This window comes from Chrysemys picta, chromosome 1, assembly GCF_011386835.1.
Source record: "Chrysemys picta bellii isolate R12L10 chromosome 1, ASM1138683v2, whole genome shotgun sequence".
Taxonomy (NCBI): Eukaryota; Metazoa; Chordata; order Testudines; family Emydidae; genus Chrysemys; species Chrysemys picta.
In genome coordinates, this window is record NC_088791.1 from 122628741 (window position 1) to 122648182 (window position 19442).

General features: G+C 42.0%; 1 protein-coding gene across 16 annotated transcripts in view; it reads right to left on the reverse strand.

Moving 5' to 3' along the window:
• ITPR2 (inositol 1,4,5-trisphosphate receptor type 2) overlaps positions 1-19442 on the reverse strand; it is a 337706-nt gene that overhangs the window by 128730 nt on the left and 189534 nt on the right. For all 16 annotated transcript variants that reach the window (XM_065569077.1, XM_065569053.1, XM_065569071.1 and 13 more), the window contains one exon: positions 19166-19274. In XM_065569077.1, coding sequence (XP_065425149.1) covers positions 19166-19274 — 109 coding nt within the window. The remainder of the gene's footprint in view (positions 1-19165; positions 19275-19442) is intronic.

The following is a 19442-nucleotide window of genomic DNA, read 5'->3' on the forward strand; positions in this document are numbered from 1 at the left end:
TTATCAATTCATGTGCAGCTAATCAACCCATTTGCTTTCTAGTGTATAACACTAAAAGCTTATCTCATGCAGACTCACGATCGTTCAAACCAATCTAATTGAATTTCAGAGCCAAGAGCATTGCACAACACGTGATGTGTCTCCAATGGAGAACAGTGCCAGACACTGCAGGCGTTACATAATCACATGCTGTTGTTGGCTGAGAAGGACTGCACTCTCAGTCGCCTCATCGACTTGGCAGTCAGCGTCTCCTCCAATCATGCCCTGCAGCTTCAATCCGCACACAGCGTTCACATGTACAGTCACATGTTTTAGGACCTTTGCAGCAGCAAATGAGAAGGGGACTTTTTTTCCTCTACAAGTCAAAACAGTTCATTAAATCAATCACAAGGCACAGAAGATTACAGCTGGCTACGAGATAGATAACGTTAAGGGCAAAACCCTGCCCTTTACTCACCAGACCACCGCAGGGGACAGCAGCACCACACTGGCCTCATGTAGGGTCTCTGAGCCATCCTGCTGATGGAGAGGATCTACGGGGAACGCATTGTGCGGCACAGCTTACTGCTGCTACCGAAAGACGCACTATGAACACACCTCATGCATTTAGTGCCTGCCACTGTGTCTGCGAAGCAGTCTGGCAAACCTCTGACCCAGCAGACGACCCCCCATTAGAGCTGTGGAGCACCAGCGGGCAGAATAGCTGCTCTTCCAGCTTACTGCTCACGGGAAGGCCAGGCTGTAATCTTAACTAGCAGCCGAGTGCACTGGGATGAGGGCGAGTGCCTTCTTCCTCTTCACGGGCCCACCCACACAACACAGGGAATATCTACCTGGAGGGATTTTCAACCACCGGACCTGATGCTAATATTTGCTGCTTAATATTTAAAAAAAAAATATGAATGATGCTGCGCTCTCTTTCCCAGGTGGAAAATTAAGAGCTAGATCCACCTAAAATCAATGGAATTCCCCTGATTTACACTAGCTGCAGAACTGTCCCCAAATAGAAACTGCATCTGACAGAGATTGAGCAATGTGAGTAGTTAATGAGCACCCCAACCTGCATATGTTTCACACCGTGTGCCATCTAACAAATCAGAACCTTGTAGCCATCATACCTAGGGTGACCAGATGTCCTGATTTTATAGGGACAGTCCTGATTTTGGGGTCTTTTTCTTATATAGGCTCCTATTACCCCCCACCCCGGTCCTGATTTTTCACATTTGCTGTCTGGTCATCCTAATCATACCCTCCCTGATAACAATGCTTCTACAAAAGGGAAGGGGGAAGCGGGGTTGTATACGCATCCCTGTGTGTTTCCTATCAGGTCATTTTAACTACCTGCTGCAGGTCTTTGGAACCAGTATCACCCTAAATTCTTCTTCCAGGAGAAAGGACACTTTAGCTCAAGTTAGGCCAATTTAGCAGGCAGGATCTTTGAAGTCCATGCCACTAGAGAAGAAGTGAGTCTTTTCATAAATGCCAGCATTTCAGGCAGGAAAAAAAACCCACAGCTTTTTACAACCGGAGCCAAGTTTGGAAGAATTTATGTAGCTAATACAAAGCCAAATTCATTCAAAAAATCAGTACTTATTTCTACCATTTTTTCAATGAAACTTTGATTCACAAAGTGTAGGGGCATAGTGTATGCTTGATTTATAGAGGAAAAAAGAGGGGTTAACACCAGCTGTGCTATTAGTTCTGCAGTGCCATATGGGAGGTTCACGTTCCATTTCCAGACTGTAGCGTGGAGGAAGTTCATTTCGCCCTGTGGAAGGAGAACTAAGGCAGGAAACTAAGGCAGGAAATTTCTCTTGTTGCTCAGCAGTGCCCCCTCTGTCTGTTTAATGTGCTGCACTGACAAGTTCCAAAGGGAACCTCACCTCAAAATAAGTGGCTTATCTGTAGCTAGTTAAAGCACAGGTGAGAAAAGAGATGGAGGTTTCCACCAGTCCTTCCCCAAGCAGATCATCAACTATCTACCTCATTGTGGAAAAAGTATAATTAAATGCTGCATGGGTTTAAGCCCGTGATTTTTAATCAAGCCATAAATAGGCAGTGGAGAGATTGGAGCAATTTACAATTCTCCATCACTAGCCCTTTTAAAGTGAAGATTGGCTGTTTCTCTACAAGGTGTGCTCTGGTTCAAACAGGAATTATTTCAGGGAAGTTCTTTGGCCTGTCTTATGCAGGAGGTCAGACTGGATGATCTCAGTGATCCCTTCTGGCCTTCGAATCTATGAATCTATGCTCACCAATAGCAAGTTTTGATTCACAGGGGAAAGCTTTAGGTCAAAATCTTAGGTGGGACACCACAACTTGTCTTAGCTGCACATGTGCTCGTCTATTAAAGATGATTCTGAAAGAGACTTCTGGAGACTGCTGTGGCTGAGAGACTATTAGTTTTCTTCCTGCTGCTACTCTAGAGCCCCCTGCTGGAAATGAATGTGTGCAATATGTAGTCTAGGGCAGGGGTTCTCAACCTTTTTCTTTCTGAGGTCCCTCCTGACATGCTATAAAAACTCCATGGCCCACAACTACTGTTTTTCTACATACAAGAGCTAGGGTCAGCGTTAGGGGGCAGCAAGCAGGGCAGTTACCAAGGGCCCCACGCCACAGGGGACCCTCCGAAGCTAAGTTGCTCAGGCTTCGGCTTCAGCCCCGGGGGGAGGGGCTTGGGTCACTGGGGTTCAGACCCATGCGGTGGGGCTTCGGCTTTCTGCCTTTGGCCCCAACAAGTCTAATGCCAGCCCTGCTTGGTGGACCCTCTGAAACCTGCTAGCAGTCCCCCAGGGGTCCCAGACCCCTGGCTGAGAACCACTGGTCTAGGGCAATAAAGCAGTTCCCACTTCATCTGAAGAAGCTGGGATGTTAAATTAACATCTTTGAATGTCATAGGGTTTTGAGAAAGCACATTGAATTTACTCTAATTTTATTACCTTACGGTTTTGAGAAGGACAGTGCTCCAGCTGCCCCAGTAGCAAAACCCCACTACAGAGTGCTCACGTGGAAAACTGACAAATTAGTGATCTAAGTACCGAACTTACCTACACAGAAGCCATAACCTGTTGGCTGGCTCAAAAGACAACATTATCCCTTGAACACTTGCTTTCCTATATTCAAACAGTCTTTCGTCAGTCACAAAATCAGATCAAAACAAAGAGAAAAGGGAAAAAAGGGGAAGTGTGGGAAAATAGTAAAGAGAATGGCAATTATAAAAGTGATGGAAATTATTTATGCAGTGAAATACGTGGTATAGTTATCTTCAAAAATAATGTTTTTATATGTATTAAATTATATTACATAGTAACGTATTGTTTTTAAAAATAGACGATCTATATTTTAGCATACCATCCAATGTGCTAGTACTTGATATTGAATAAGGCCAAGCTCCTGCAAAAACATATACAAATACCAACTTTATTCATGTAAATAGCCCCATTTAAGTCATGTGAGTAAAGATACACAAGTGTATAACTGCTAGGTCAGGATCCTAGATAGTTAACACCTGTATATAACTTCTCAATGCATCAGGTGAGACTGCAACCTTAACCAATAAACCCACCTATTGCTAATCTATAAAGGTCTGTATATGGAACATGTGTTCTGAAGGTATCATTTTCTTCTGGACTCCACTCTCTCTAGGTGTGTGGAGTAACAGGTTATCTGCGCACACGCAGACAGAAGTAGGCAATGCTTTGACTAGATTTCTGTACTGCACATTATTTTTTCTGAATAAAACACATCAGAATCCAAGGAAATTTCTCAGACTCTTTCTCTTGCTGTTTTTTTCATGCAGACATTAGCTCACATGGCACCAGGACAAAGATCCAAACCCACATAAGAAAACTGGAGATATGAGACAGCTGTTCCCACATATAACTTTATTTCCTGCAAGAACATTGAAGTATTCGGAGGGGGGGAGGAGGGAGGGGAAGAAACGAATGGACAGTAACAGTTGCTCAATTCTCACTTTTTACAGTACTTTCTGAAAACAACATTTATTTCATCATGATTTTTTCAGATTAATATAGGAAGGTTGAGAATAAAATGTTTCCAACCACAATGAAAACATTTCATAAAGAGTGTGAAACAACTGAGAACAGCCCACTGTACAAACCCTATGTTAGCTTTCACTACACCATCACAGCTAACGCGCTTGCACTGCCAACAATGAATCAATGCGATTACTACTTTGGCTAGCAAAACAAACTTCACTACCCTAGTATTCTTCAAATAATCCACTGCACTGAAACTTCATACTCCATTCTTCAGTGATGTTTTCCAGGCCATTCAAAAAAAACAAAACAAAACAAAAAAAAACTGTGTAGGGCCTAGTGCTGCACTGAGATATCTGGGGCCAATCAAAGAGGGCAAAACTCACGCCAGTGCACAGGGCTCACACAAGGCTCTACGATCCCCTCTAAGCGCTGTTTTAATGCTGAGAGGTTCACACTGAGGTGACCTAAAGGCAGGGATTTAAATCCACGCTCAAACATGTGGCCGGATTTTCAGAGGTACTGAACTGCACCTCTGGGATTTGGTAGGTTCCCTATGGCCAGGAACATCCAGCACATACCACTTCCAGTGAGACACCTGGGGACCTGCTGGGAGAAATGGCGAAGAAGGGTTTGAGATTTGGCGCTTTCCTGATGACTGGGGTAGGGATAGAAGGCAGTCTGATTCGGCAAGGGAAGCCAGCTGAGGGGCATTCCCATCATGCTTCTTCCACTTTATGGTCCTTGCTGAGAACATCTGAGATAGCGAGTGAGAGCCCTGCAGCTGCTGCCTACCCATCCTCTGAGAACTCCATTCCCTCTCCACTGTGGTCATTTGAAAACAAGGGGATAACATCTCTCCCCTGACACACTCGGGGTAATGAGAGTCTAACCTGCTGCAATGTCTCACAGGCCCACCCCAGCAATGGCTGGCAGAGGAGCTGATAGAAGGAAAAGCTGGGAAGCCAATTAAAGTGTCCAAAAATCAAGAAAAAGTTCACAGATGAGGGGGCAAAGGAGTATAAAAGATGGGGGGAAACGAAGTCTGAAGGAGAGCTGCTATTGCCATCTGTAGCCCCTTGGAGACCAAATTCTTGGAGACCAGAATTCTGCCAAGTTCTGTCAGGGAAAGTCTCAGGGCAACATAGCCCTCTCCCCTACCCCAAATGCCAGCTCAGCTGCTGCTTCTGAATCACAGGAAGTAGCATAAATTTTCTTTCCTGACAATCATGCCAATTTGAAGTCAAGCTATCGTCTCCCAGGTGTCCAGTGCAAAGCACGCAAGTCAGCATAACATGCTCAAGGGTGTGAGCAACTGCACTGCTGCATTCGGAACAAGTGATGAACAATGGTGAAGCCCTAACGGGAAGTACCTGCAATAATCAGGACTTGTCATGAGGACGTGTGTTGCTTGTGAAAGGCTGTCAACAAGATAAACGAAGCAGAACCTGTGCAAATTGCACAATTCAATGAAGTTAAAGCATACCTTCAAACCTTGGCTTTTTTCACAGAAAGGGCAAAGAATAAAATGACACCAAGACTCTTCGCCCTCAATAAGCAATGTGGCCACCTGACAGGATTTTATCACGAGTCTCATGAAATTTGCCATTTTTCTTAAAGCTCCATCTCCTGAAGTTAGATGATTACAAGAGATTCTCAACTTTCATTTTAAGTAAACACGAAGTTTCTATCCTTTGTGCTTGCAGAGGAAAGCTTGAAAACATGAACTCTAAAGGCTCAAAAACCAGAAAGCAAATAAAAAGAACCCCAAAGATATTACTTTTTTGTTAAAATCTCATGATTTTTGAGCCAATCTCATAAATTTAAGAATCTGACTCGCGATTTTTGAGCAGTTGGGGCTGGCAAAACTGAGTAAGTGGAGACACGAAAACAAGAGAGAACCACCACCCGCAAGGCTTCTGCTTTTCTGGGACTGAAGACAAAGCAGCTGGCAATATCATCCAGGCATTCTTCCCAGGCCAAACAGACAGGGTAAAAGCCTCATCAGAAGCACTTACTGGGTTTGCACAATAGCTGCTTTTCAAAGTCAAATACAGTATATACTTGCTCTTGAAACTACATTATGGACTAAGCACTGGCCAAATGTAATCAGTGAAATCACACCCCTTTGAAATTACACACGCGGGAAACAAAACAGAAAATAGCCATTTTTCATTTTTTTCAATCATTTATGGCTCGACAGACTCTTGGGCCTGTGCCCCAGAAGCAGCCCCACTCCTCTCTTGCTTGGGGGTATTGAGTGAGCTCCTGCAGCTATTTAAAAGGTGCTGATCACTTGGTGATCACCTGGTGTCTGTCTGCATAACTCTGGCAGTGAGGGTATGTCTACACTGCAATTAGACACCCACGGCTGGCCAATGTTAGTTGCTTTGGGTTCGAGCTAAGGGGCTGTTTAATTGTTGTGTAGAGCGCTCTTCCACCTCACCGAGTCCTAGTGCCTGGGCTCCAGCCCGAATGTCTACGCTGCAATTAAACAGCCCCTTAGCCTGAGCCAGCTGACATAGGCTGGCCCCGGGTGTCTAACTGCAGTGTAGACATCCCCTGAGTGAGCGGAGCCAAGGCCCCCACCGCCTCCTCGTCCCCATCCCACCCATTTGCTTGCAGGAGAAGTATCTGGAGAGCTGGGATTGTGCTTCATAATCAGAGCACAAGCAAAGGAGTGGGTGGGATGGAGGGAGGCCTTGCTCCTCCTTATTCCTCTGCTTGGCTGAGTAAGACAAGGGCACAATCTAGCCCGACATCTAAAAGAGAGGTACATTTTTTTATTTAATTAAAAAAAATACGATAAACTGAGATTTTCCATGTAAACTAGATTCCTGAAAGCATACTGCTGAGTCATACATCTCAGACTACAGAGACTTCTGCAAAAGTGACAAAAGCTCAACTCTTCTCATTGCTCTAACCAACCCTAACTAACCATTCCACTATCGTAAGTCAATTATCCTGTTTTTTATTCTACTTCCTCTTAAAACAGGTCAAAGATTTGGAGCTAGTGGCATCATGCCGATTTCATTTTTATTACTGGCTCCCTAGGACTATCATAAATATTCATTGGCTATCCTTAATACAGTGCATCAAATTCTGCTCACTGCTATATCTGGTGCAACTGCGAAGTACAAACAGGGCTGTTGCGCTAACCTATTAAATACAGCAACATTAAATGTGTGACAGTCAACAAGACCCATCCACCCTCCCCTCCCAAGGGAGCTGAAAATTAGAGCAGACATTTCCTCTCACATCCTCTGTGTGCTGCAGACATTTGACTGTAAAATGAGTCCATTGGTTCAAAGACAGATAGCTGAGCCTCTCCTAGAGACCCCGGGGTCATACTGTAGAAGTCCACAGTTGCCACACACTGGTGTCTGAGATAGGCTAGAGAAATGCTGCACTTACTAAGGAAAATAGCTACAGTCACTCAAATACCATAGCATGGTAGCTGCTAGTAAATGTGGACTTTTTTAATGGCAACCATTGCATGAAAGCCCTCCTCAGCATTCTGCTGGCATGCAATCTAGAAGAAGAGGTTAACTCACGTGGTGGCAAGGAAGTAAGCATGCAGGAGATGTTCAGGGGACAACGCCAGCCCTATCTTTGAATGTGCCCTGTGGGGCTTTTATTCTCTTTTAATTGTATACGTACAGGTAAAACCACGGCTATCCCAAACTCCAGGTTGTCTGCAATTTGGTTCTGTCCCCATATCCATAACGTGGTCCCTTCCTGGAAGCAGGGCCGGCTCCAGGGTTTTGGCCGCCCCAAGCAGCCAAACAAACAAACAAAAAAGAAAAAGCCGTGATCGCGATCTGCGGCGGCAATTCAGTGGGAGGTCCTTTGCTCCGAGCAGGAGTGAGGGACCGTCCGCCGAATTGCCGCCGAACAGCTGGACGTGCCGCCCCTCTCCGAAGTGGCTGCCCCAAGCACCTGCTTGGTAAGCTGGTGCCTGGAGCCAGCCCTGCCTGGAAGGCACCTTAGCAAGGCAGGGTGGGAAAGTTTGTGCTGTAGCTGCCTGTGTTGCTCCAGTTCCGTGGATCACCAGTAGGGTGACCAGACAGCGAGTGTGAAAAATCGGGATGGGGTGTGTGTGTGGGGGGGGGGGGGGGAGGGGTAATAGGAGCCTATATAAGAAAGACCCAAAAATCGGGACTGTCCCTATAAAATCGGGACATCTGGTCACCCTAATCACCAGAGGACTCAAGTCTCCAGTGATGACACTTTAAACAAGTGCCACGATCACTTAAAAATGGGTGGCCACGGAAATTACATTTCCATTGTTTGAAGTGACTCAGAGAGCATTAATGCACAGAAGATTATTCACAGGGTGTTCAGCAACATCTATTCCTTTTAGAACACCACATATCGTGCACATTAAAATCCCTACCAAGTAACTTAACTCCACATTTCAGGTAATGCAGTTCTCATGAGAAAGAGAAAGAGAAATTGAAAGGGAGTAAGGTATCAAAATATATACTATTTATTTTCACACATATAGAGGGGAGGGTCCATGTGCTAAACTATAGAGCCTTGTTATAAATTAATTTATTATGCTCCTTTGACCATCTCACCTCCCTATACCCCCTAATCCATCACTAGGAATTTATTCTAGCTTCCTATAAACACTTAGATGCTTCACACATCTGCCATTAAAAAAAAAAAAACCACCCTGCCAGAGAAGTCTGATTCTTTCTGGAATTGATTTATCTGTAACTGCAATTGCTTTGATGATGCAGTGCTTGATCTAACTAGCTATGGTGGGCCTGTTATTTGAATTCCAGACAACTAGAAGTATTTAGTGAAATTATTACGACTAGCATTCGAAGAAAAAAGGGGCAAACATCTCATTGGTGTTTCTAACACAGTAGTCGTGTTGATGTCCAGGAGTTTATATACATTAAATAAGGTGAACTGGATTTTACCCAAATCTTGGTGAAGGTTTTACCGGTTAACAGCTTTCCCCTATCCCAATGACTTCTAATCAATAGCAGGAGTAATAAGGCCTGGTTCAAAACCCATTGAAGTCTGTCCATCTACTTTACTGGGTTTGGGATCCTCCATAGATAGGAATGCACTTACAAATACCCCAATCCTATTTTTTTCATATGTAATGTATCTTGAATCAATGGGATCTGTGTGTATGCAACCTAAGGCAGTATTTGGTACACAGGTGCTTGGAAAACTGGAAATAATATCAAACAACTTCTGTTTGTGCTTTTGAAGGTGTTTTCAAAATTAAGAGTTTACAGAAAACAACAACAACAACAACAACTAATTTATTTTACAATCCCATGGGGATGAAATCTACTTTATATGTAGAGAAGAAAGAAGATATAAGATCCAAAAGAATTTGGAATTTAACCGTCAGAATTTGGAGTTTAATAACTGTAATTATGAAACAGTTCTGGCTAACAGCTTCAAATATATTATGAGAAAGGAATAGAATATGTCTTGTTGAGAAATTACTGTCTATAGGAAGCAGCACATTTACATCTATATGTTTTCTCAGTCTTGAGAAAGATATTGCACATGGTATCCTACAACTGGATTTGGTTACAACTTTAGAGAATGCCAAAAAAAAACCCCACCCCAAAACATCAAGTTTTTTAGGACAGAGAGAGGAAAAGCGAAGACCAGGAAGCATTATTTTCTTACTGTATTATTTGCTGCTGAAAGGGTGCAAGTAGTGTTAACTCTTTGGAAATGAGCAAGATATTTTGGATAATAGCGGCAACTAACAGTTATATTAAAAGAGGCAAAATCATCACAGATGATGATGCCAAATAGCAATTAAGCATCTGTTTAAGTGTAAGCACACAAGCAGAAGTCAACGGATATATGTACTGGAAGTTAATCATGTGCATTAGTGCTCTGCTGGATCAGGGCCCCCCATTGCAATAGGGGCCAGATGTGCCTTTTGCTATCCGTGGTTGGCAGGGTTGTGGTCCTGACCTCTCATTTCAGTTATGGACCGGGCAAATATTCTTTCCTTTGTCAGCGCCGGGTGGATTAGCACAACGTGCTCTGCTTGAGGCTATCCTTGAAGCAGGCCACAGTGAGCACCTTACCTGATTCCAAGTAGAAGAATGGCTTTTTAAGCATTTCTGAGGATAATCCAAAGTGTTAGTTTTAATCTATAAAGCCCTACATATTCTCTGAGCTGGCTACCTACCGTATGAGAATACTTCTCTCTGGGCACCATTCTTAATTATTAGATTAGCAGAGGTCCTTCTGCGGACCATTCCTAGCTCTTAACTGTGTAGAGCATTCTTGATGCAAAGTTCTTTGTTGTAGCGCTTGCCTCCTCTACGCTCCACCAGAGCCTGCTGTATTTCTTGATCTTCAGGAGGTCAGTGCCAACCTCATCAATTTGTTCAAACATCTGCTTAATCTTGGGTTCAGTGAGGAGGTTTTAAGGGACATGTATTAAGGGGAGCAGGGAGGCTTGTCTATTATTACTGCCTCTAAGAACAACATTGTCATTATGGAGTTCCCTCCTCCCCCCCCCCCCGAAAATTATGAAGATGCACTTAGAGATTATTGCAATGGACAAATAATAAACATCTTTATAAATATTAAGAAATGAACATAGTCCAGTAGGACACTCAAGGACTTTACCTTATAAATACATTAGTGCAGTAGTCTACTGTAATGATCCCAAACACCGTATGTTTCATAATGCCACAAGGTTTGGCAAGATTACTGCAGATCATGGGCGGGGGGAGGAGAGAGAGAGAGAGAGAGAGTGTGAGTGTGTGTGTGTGTGAGAGAGAGAGAGAGAGTGAGTGTGTGTGTCTGGCACATTTTTACACACAAATATGCAATGACAGCATGCTTCAGTGGATGATGTCAATGGATGACATCATGGTCAACAACACTTAGTTAATACACAAACATCACATGCTCTGCGGTATCTGTTTCCTTAATTATTACAGCTTGGAACTTAGGGGGGGGGGAGAAAGAGTCAAATTGCGTTCATTTGTTTCTCCGTACTTTTTATTTCTTTTCCTTTTAAAGTGCCACCACGTGGGTATGGTGAGAAATTACCATACGTAGGGGATTTGAAAATACTTTATGTTTGGTCATATGTATCCCAACACACTCACATGACTGCTGCTTAAAATTAGTTGCTTCATTCAGTCATTGCAATAGAAGAGACTGAAATCTCCATCTTAACACAGTGGCTCAGCCTCAGGCCCTGCAGAACACACAACTTTGTATAAGCCATCATTGTGGTACATGAAATTATCCTGAATGTCAGAGAACGGCCCCAACCAAACTGTCGCTTCTTGTTGCTTTAATCGACATACCACATGCACTACCTTGGCTTCTTGAATGTCTAAGTAAAGACATACGCTAGCCTTCCTAGTCAGCATGGGATTGCAGAACGGGGCCCACAGGGCACTCCACACACCCTTGGGGTTGTCCTATTGCAACAGCCACTGGGGTAGTTCATCTAAGAGAAGGGTTCTCATTGGGTAGCCCTGGTCCCTGCCATAGGCTCATGTGGTGCTGAGAAATAGGCATATAGAAGAAATTCAGCCTTTTCTTTGAACCTTTGAGCCTTTTCTTCAATGCCCTGCCTTGTATCATATTTTAATGTTTATAACAGACAGGTAAAGGCATGGTTATGGGTCCAAAAAATCCAGATGTCTGTATCGGTCCTCATTAGCCCCTACCATTTATTTATAATTTGACTTTTAATTTATAAATCTCATCTACAAGCTACAAGCACTAGAACAAGCACACAGGAACCCAACAGGGTATTGGACCAAGCCATGCATTTAAAAGCCAAATCTTTTCAGTTTTTCATTAAACTCCATCGAATCAGTCAACATCTGTAAGCACTTTCCAGATTAGAATGAGGCAATATGATGATGACAGGCAGGAAACAATCAGCAAGTAGGTGACCTATGAAACCACTAAAGTAGAAGGTTGCACTGATGTCAGCATATTATGAAATCTCTATTGAACACTGATCACTAATGGTCCTCTCTGATTGGCTGTCAATGACATCATCCCTCTGCCAATGATATCCAATAAATGCACGGGTCTGATGCTTTCCCTTACTTTCATTTATAAACTCCATTAGATATTAACAGAAAAGTCAATCCAGGAGGTGAATTTCTACAGTTTCATTGTACTTCTTAGGTGGTTAAAAGTCATTTGACCTTCTACCTTATGTTCTAAAACCCCGCTCAAGGTGTTCTCTAGTTGCTTATAAATGTACTGCTGATTGCTCGTGACTTCTTACATATTTAAATACTTTCTCATTTCCAAATCTAACATTTTCTTTTTCTACAGCAAAAAGATTTTATGTTAGAAAGACCTTACAGGGATATTGTCAGTTTAGGGCGTTTTACAGTACGTTTTAAAATGTTTCACAAAATCCAATAGTAATAAATATCACTGGGTTTTTGAATTTTCAATGAGAAGGTTTTAGATTGGATTTAAATATTCCCTATCGCGTTTGCAACCCCAGCATTGAAGCAAACTATCTGAAAAACACAGTGAGCTAAATCAAAGAGTAAAGTGAGCAATTTTTGGTTCACTGGCTGGAAATAAAACTGAAATTGGCTAGTGCACCGTCTTTCTTAAAGGAGAGCACAAACAAAACAAAACAGCATAAAAGTGGTGAAAATTAAATTTGATTTTTTTAAATACTTGCAGCGCTGCCCATCCAAACTGTTATTAGTAAAACAGGTAAGGGAATTCCTCTCCCTTCCTCCCCACTCTACCACTTGAAATAATAAAGTCTTTTTAAATTACACTCCACTCCACAACAGACTGACATTTTCAGAATTATTCCTGTTTCCATTGATTTTTGCCTACATTTATTGTGATTTATCTGAATACTGCTTAATTCAATACATGCAAATAAATAAAGTGATCTAGAATGAACTAGACTAGATCATGGAGTGCACGTTAAGTTAAGAGCTTATTTGATTTAAACAACAGCAACAACATTGGGATACTGCTGTAGCTCACAAGAACACCAACTGATTACTTAGGGATATGGGGAGACATTTTTCCCAACAGATAAAGGGATCCAACTCCCTCTGGTTTCATGTACATGAGGGAAGAATCCGGAATGTGCCTCTTAATTAAATCATTGGAGTTTTGCCACGGATATCAACTGAAAAGAATCAGGCCCTTAGAAAGGCAGCAAATATTACCACAACAGGTGATCTACAGATTCTTAAGGGAATAATGTACATTTGTAAAAAGATTCCTAACTTGTTTCTTTGTTGTTGTTGTCACTGCTAAAACAAGAAGCAAAGGGTTGTAACATTGGCTAGGTCTACACTACCATGGTAAGTCGACCTACACCACGCAATTCCAGCTATGTGAATAACGTAGCTTGAGTCGATGTACCTTAGGTCGAGTTACCACGGGGTCTACACCGCAGAGGGTCGACAGGAGAAACTCTCCCATCGACTTACCTTACTTTTCTCATCAGGGATAGAGTACAGGGGTCGACTGGAGAGCAATCTGCTGTCGATTTGGCAGGTCTTCACTAGACCCGCTAAATCGACTGCCGGTGGATCGATCTCAGAAGGTCGATCCCAGCTGTAGTGTAGACCTGCCCATTGTGTAGCTAAAAGATGAATAAAGAAATCTTAATATTTCACCACATAGAGCTAGAAATCTAGGTGTGTGGTAGAAAAAGAAACACTGAAAACATTTTAGAAGTGGGGCAATCATTTTCAGGAGTATTCCAAAAAAGGTAAAAAAGTAGGGGTACTCCTATTTTTGATAGACAATTAAACAGCTTGTAGGTTTTTTTTTCTCCCCACTGATACTTAAACAGTACTCTTACTTTTCATTCATACTGTGGTTCAACATCTAAACCTGGAAAAACAGTATAAAATGTGTTCCATAGCATAAGAAGCCCTTACTTCTGCATATAGTCTTTATTCATGCAAGTAATACTATTAACTTTAGTGGGAACTATTAGCGTAAGTGAAAGTTGCATGTTTGGTTCCTACCATTCTACCATGCATTTCAAAATGTACTACCATTTGTTAAACATATCCGTCAGTTAACTAATATCACAGTAAGCACATATAATATCACGATATGAATGCATTACATATACATACTCACATAATCAGAGGGTAAACTTTTCAGAAGCACCAAGCACTTAGGATTCCGTTGAAAGTCAATGGGACCAGGCTCCTAGGTCAGTTAGGTGTTTTCGGTAATGGGACTTATGTGCTTAAGTCACTTAGGCACTTTTGAAAATTTTACCCATTCAACAGCAGAGATGGAACTATGGCTGCAGTAAGAACTGACCTCAGATTTCACACAAAGCTTGAACTGAACTCAAATCAAAACTTTGACAGGACAGAGCGAATACAAAATCCTATTCTCTTTAATTGATTTCTCTCTTTAAAAAAAAAAAAACTTGTGGAAATCAAAGTCCACTTTTATCCACCACACAATCGCAGCCTGGGCAATGGTAGCACAAGTTCCCCCCATAATGCCTTACCAAAGTTTGCAACATTGCCCTGGAAAGACTGCCTAAAGAAGCAAAAGGAGACTTCAGTCTTCATGCCCAGTCAGCAAGGCACTAATTTTGCTAGTGATTCACCAAGTGTTGAACTGAGACTTACGGTGTTAACAGCTTTCTGTCATTACCTATCAAAGTCAAATCAATGACCAAGAGGTTTTATAGCCCATTATTACTGTAATTCCCCAAACTACACTTTTGAAAGCGGAGCTTCCTCTCAGGAATATGAAACTGACAGGATTCCCCGTCCAACCCCTCCACAACTTCACCATGTGTTGGTAAAGGCATACCCAGCTTAAATGTATACATCTTCCATAACACCCCATGGGTATTGTCCCACATCTTGGGAAACTTTGCCATAAACCCTCCCAGCATTCTTTGTCTTTTCAGAAGCACCAGCCTACTACATACCACCACCTCATTAGCTTGCTATGTTTTATTAGTGTTCTAGAAGTGAATGTATATGAACATCTATAGTCCCAATACAATTTGTATTAAGCCATTTTGGGGGGGATGGAGGGAATAAAGAAATCAAGCTCTGAAATTTTCTAAAGAAAGTTTAAAAAGACACACACAAAAAAACAAGGAGTCCTTGTGGCACCTTAGAGACTAACAAATATATTTGGGCATAAGCTTTCGTGGGCTAGAACCCACTTCATCAGATGTATGAAGTAAAAGATACAGGAGCAGGTATAAATACACAAAAGGATGTGGGTTGCTTTACCAAGTGACAAGTCAGTCTAATGAGATAAATCAATTAACTGTAGGATACCAAGGGAGGAGAAATAACGTTTGAAGAGAGTGGCCCATTACAGACAGTTGACAAGAAGGTGTGAGTAACAGTAGGGAGAAATTAGTATTGGGGAAATTAAGTTTAGGTTTTGTAATGACCCAACCACTCCCAGTCTTTATTCAGGCCTAATCTGATGGTATCCAGTTTGCAAATTAATTCCAGTTCTGCAGCTTCACGTTGGAGTCTGTTTTTGAAGTTTTTTTGTTGAAGAATTGCCACTTTGAGGTGTGTGACCAGAGAGTGACCAGAGAGATTGAAGTATTCTCCTACTGGTTTTTGAATGTTATGATTCCTGATGTGAGATTTGTGTCCCTTTATTCTTTTGCGTAGAGACTGTCCAGTTTGGCCAATGTACATGGCAGAGGGGCATTGCTGGCACATGATGGCATATATTACATTGGTAGATGTGCAGGTGAACGAGCCCTGGATGGTTTGGCTGATGTGGTTAGGTCCTATGATGGAGTCCCTTGAATAGATATGTGGACAGAGTTGGCACCGGGGTTTGTAGCAGAGTTTGGTTCCTGGGTTGGTGTTTTTGTTGTGTGGTGTGTAGTTGCTGGGTGAGTATTTGCTTCAGGTTGGGGGGCTGTCTGTAAGCGAGGACTGGCCTGTCTCCCAAGGTCTGTGAGAGTGAGGGATTGTCCTTCAGGATAGGTTGTAGATTCTTGATGATGCGCTGGAGAGGTTTTAGTTGGGGGCTGAAGGTGACGGCTAGTGGCGTTCTGTTACTTTCTTTTTTGGGCCTGTCTTGTAGTAGGTGACTTCTCGGTACTCTTCTGGCTCTGTCAATCTGTTTCTTCACTTCACCAGATGGGTATTGCAGTTTTAAGAATGCTTGATAGAGATTCTGTAGGTGTTTGTCTCTGTCTGAGGGATTGGAGCAAATGCGGTTGTATCTTAGAGCTTGGCTGTAGACAATGGATTGTGTGATGTGGTCTGGATAAAAGCTGGAGGCATGTAGGTAAGTATAGCAGTCAGTAGGTTTCCGGTATAGGGTGGTGTTTATGTGACCATCGCTTATTAGCACTGTAGTGTCTAGGAAGTGGACCTCTTGTGTGGACTGGTCTAGGCTGAGGTTGATGGTAGGGTGGAAATTGTTGAAATCTTGGTGGAATTCCTCAAGGGCCTCCTTCCCATAGGTCCAGATGATGAATATGTCATCAATGTAGCGCAAGTCGAATAGGGGCGTAAGGGGATGAGACCTGAGGAAGCGTTGTTCTAAGTCAGTCATAAAAATGTTGACATATTGAGGGGCCATGTGGGTACCCATAGCAGTCCCGCTGACTTGAACGTATAAATTGTCCCCAAATCTGCAATAGTTGTGGGTGAGGACAAAGTCACAAAGTTCAGCCATCTGATGAAGTGGGTTCTAGCCCACGAAAGCTTATGCTCAAATAAACTTGTTAGTCTCTAAGGTGCCACAAGGACTCCTTGTTTTTTTTGCTGATACAAATTAACACAGCTACCACTGAAACCTTTAGTTTCTCTGTGCATTAGTTCCCTCTCTATAAAACAGGGATGATTATAACATCTTACCACCCGAGGATAAGGTGAAGATAATTATATTTAAGATTGTGAGGGGCTCAGACAGTAAAGTAATGGAGGCCACATAAGTATAACTGATCAACAGATTGCATTATGATTCTCTCCCTGCTTCTAATTATGAGAAGTTCTGCAATAATCTTTACCTGAAAGTTTATAGTTTGTGCCCAATGTAATGCTCCAAATACAGTACAGCACAAAACATAGACTTATGATTACCGTACATTCAGGTCTTCTGCTGTCAAAAGTTCATTTGGCCCCATGTACCCTAATTCTGTATTTTTCAGTATTTGGATCTCACAAAGTACAATTGCATGCAGTAATGTACTGTTTCATGGAAAGCTGGAAAAGTACACAAAAGGCAGCTCATTGTGCTATTTTTAGCCTTTCTGAAGTCCATAACGTAAGCTATGACTCCCAAGAGTGGTAAGTGAGGAAAGGACTTGCAAAACCATACAGTAAGTCACATGTTTTGGTTTATTATCCTTCTCCACTATAAAATTCATGGATCTCAGAAAGAACAGCATTTAGGGGATGGGGCAGATATCAGTCTTATTTTTTCCCTAAAACCATTAACATGTACCATCTCCCTATGCACTATCAAGATAACAATGCACCACTGAGCTGCATTTGCTGAAGTCCCAGATGTGCACTCTTGAGGACTGGAAGCCAGGCTATCTTGTTAAAGGATCCCTAACTGTGGAACTTACTCCCTCTGGTGGCTTGCCTTAATCTCAGTGGATCAGCCTCCAGGGCAGGGTAAAAGATGTATCTGATCAGACAAGCCTTTGCTGAATATCTATAAAGGAAGGTATTGTCTTCTCTTTTCTTCTTTTTCTGAAGTCTTATTTTCTGGTGCGTATGTGGCTATTTTGGAAAGGCTTAGCGTAGTTCCCCAATGTGAACAGTTTCAAAAGGAAAGTTTGTTTTTACATATTACTCATGGGGATGTAAGCATTAAGGCTGTTTGAATACAAATGAATAATAATATCTGATTCAGCCATGAAAATTTTGCTACGACACCAAGACAAATCACTATCTGCCATGGACTGAGTGCATTGCTCTTAGAGCAAAATTCTTTGCGGGAGGTGAGGAGGAGGTAAATTCACTCTTTGTGGGTGGGTTATTCTTGTGAAGAGAAAGGTCTTGGTTTGACTGGGTTGTTGTTGTTTTTTAAACTATCTACTAGGCTACCTAGAGCCTGGGCAAAATGTTCTTTTTGTGTGACATACGTTGAAATCAAAACAGTGTATAATCAAAACATATACACTGTGAATACACCATATTTCTCATATGTGACTTATCTACCATAAGAGAAGAAATTGAAGTAGTATTGTCTTATGACAGTACTGAGACATGGAACTTAAGGTGTAACATCCAAGTGACCCAGAAATATGTACCCATCTCGCTACACACAAAATCTTCCCTTCATCATTAGGAACGTTATATTCAAAATTAAACTACCTGGTATATCCTGATTGATAATTCTGCTAGGTACCGTAAAATGGATGACCAGCATAATATCAAACTCTGAAAATACCGGTGCATGGGGACAAGGAGAGGAGAAAGGAGGTCAACAATTTTTCTCAAAGTGATTCCAGTGTATATATTTGACTATAGGTGCTGATTCTGACAAACAAATGATTTCTGTGACAGATGAATTAATCACTATGATTCATTTTAATATAAAGTAGCATTAATATCCAGAATGAATGATAAGAAATACCAGTGAGAGGAAACTATACAACTATACATGAAAAATTTGTCAAGACAGATGGATTTTGAATGAGTTTAAAACCTCTAGCCATGGACCAATTGATGTGAAAACCAGGGTCCAGTCACCATGACCCTAAGGTGCATGTAAGATCAAAGGGGCATTTGGAAACCTAGATGTTGAGAGAAGAAACAGTTCTGGAGCTAAACAAGGGGGATGTTACCAGATACAGAAAACAGTAGGCATTGTAGAGAACATAGAGTCAATTCCACTCTCCCCAGGTGGTACGTCTCATTAAACATTACCTACTTCCTACTGCACCTTCAACTGCAAAAATGCTTACTGACTATAAAGGGCTGGGATCTCAGGCGGGAGGGAGAAAGGATGAATTGGACACTTGAAACGGACTCTAGTCAACACGTGGACTGCAACGGGCCAGGAGAAGTGTCAGGAAAAGGGGACTAAATTTCTATGATGTAACTTCTGTTTCAGAGACAATGTATTACCTGTAACATGTGAGGAGTTAAGAGTTATAACATTCTGCTGAAAATGCCATAATGAAAGTTTTATTTTTAATAGTAAAAGGGCAGCAGTACCTCTTCCGCAAAGCTGTCTTTCTTGTCGAGCATTTCCCGTAATGTCTGAAGAATTTTAATGCAAAGTTTTTCTTCTTTCTCCATTAGCTTCTTTGTGTGATTAATCAACCTTAAAGTAAAACATTAGACCTTATATAGAGTATTGCACCTTATCTCCAAGCCAGACAACATGCACGTTATACAGAAATTGTTTGTTTGTATGTTACCATATTTTTCCCTGAAGGAAATACAAGTAGACCAGGTAGGTACCATGAAAAAGAAATGGGCCCCAGCCCAA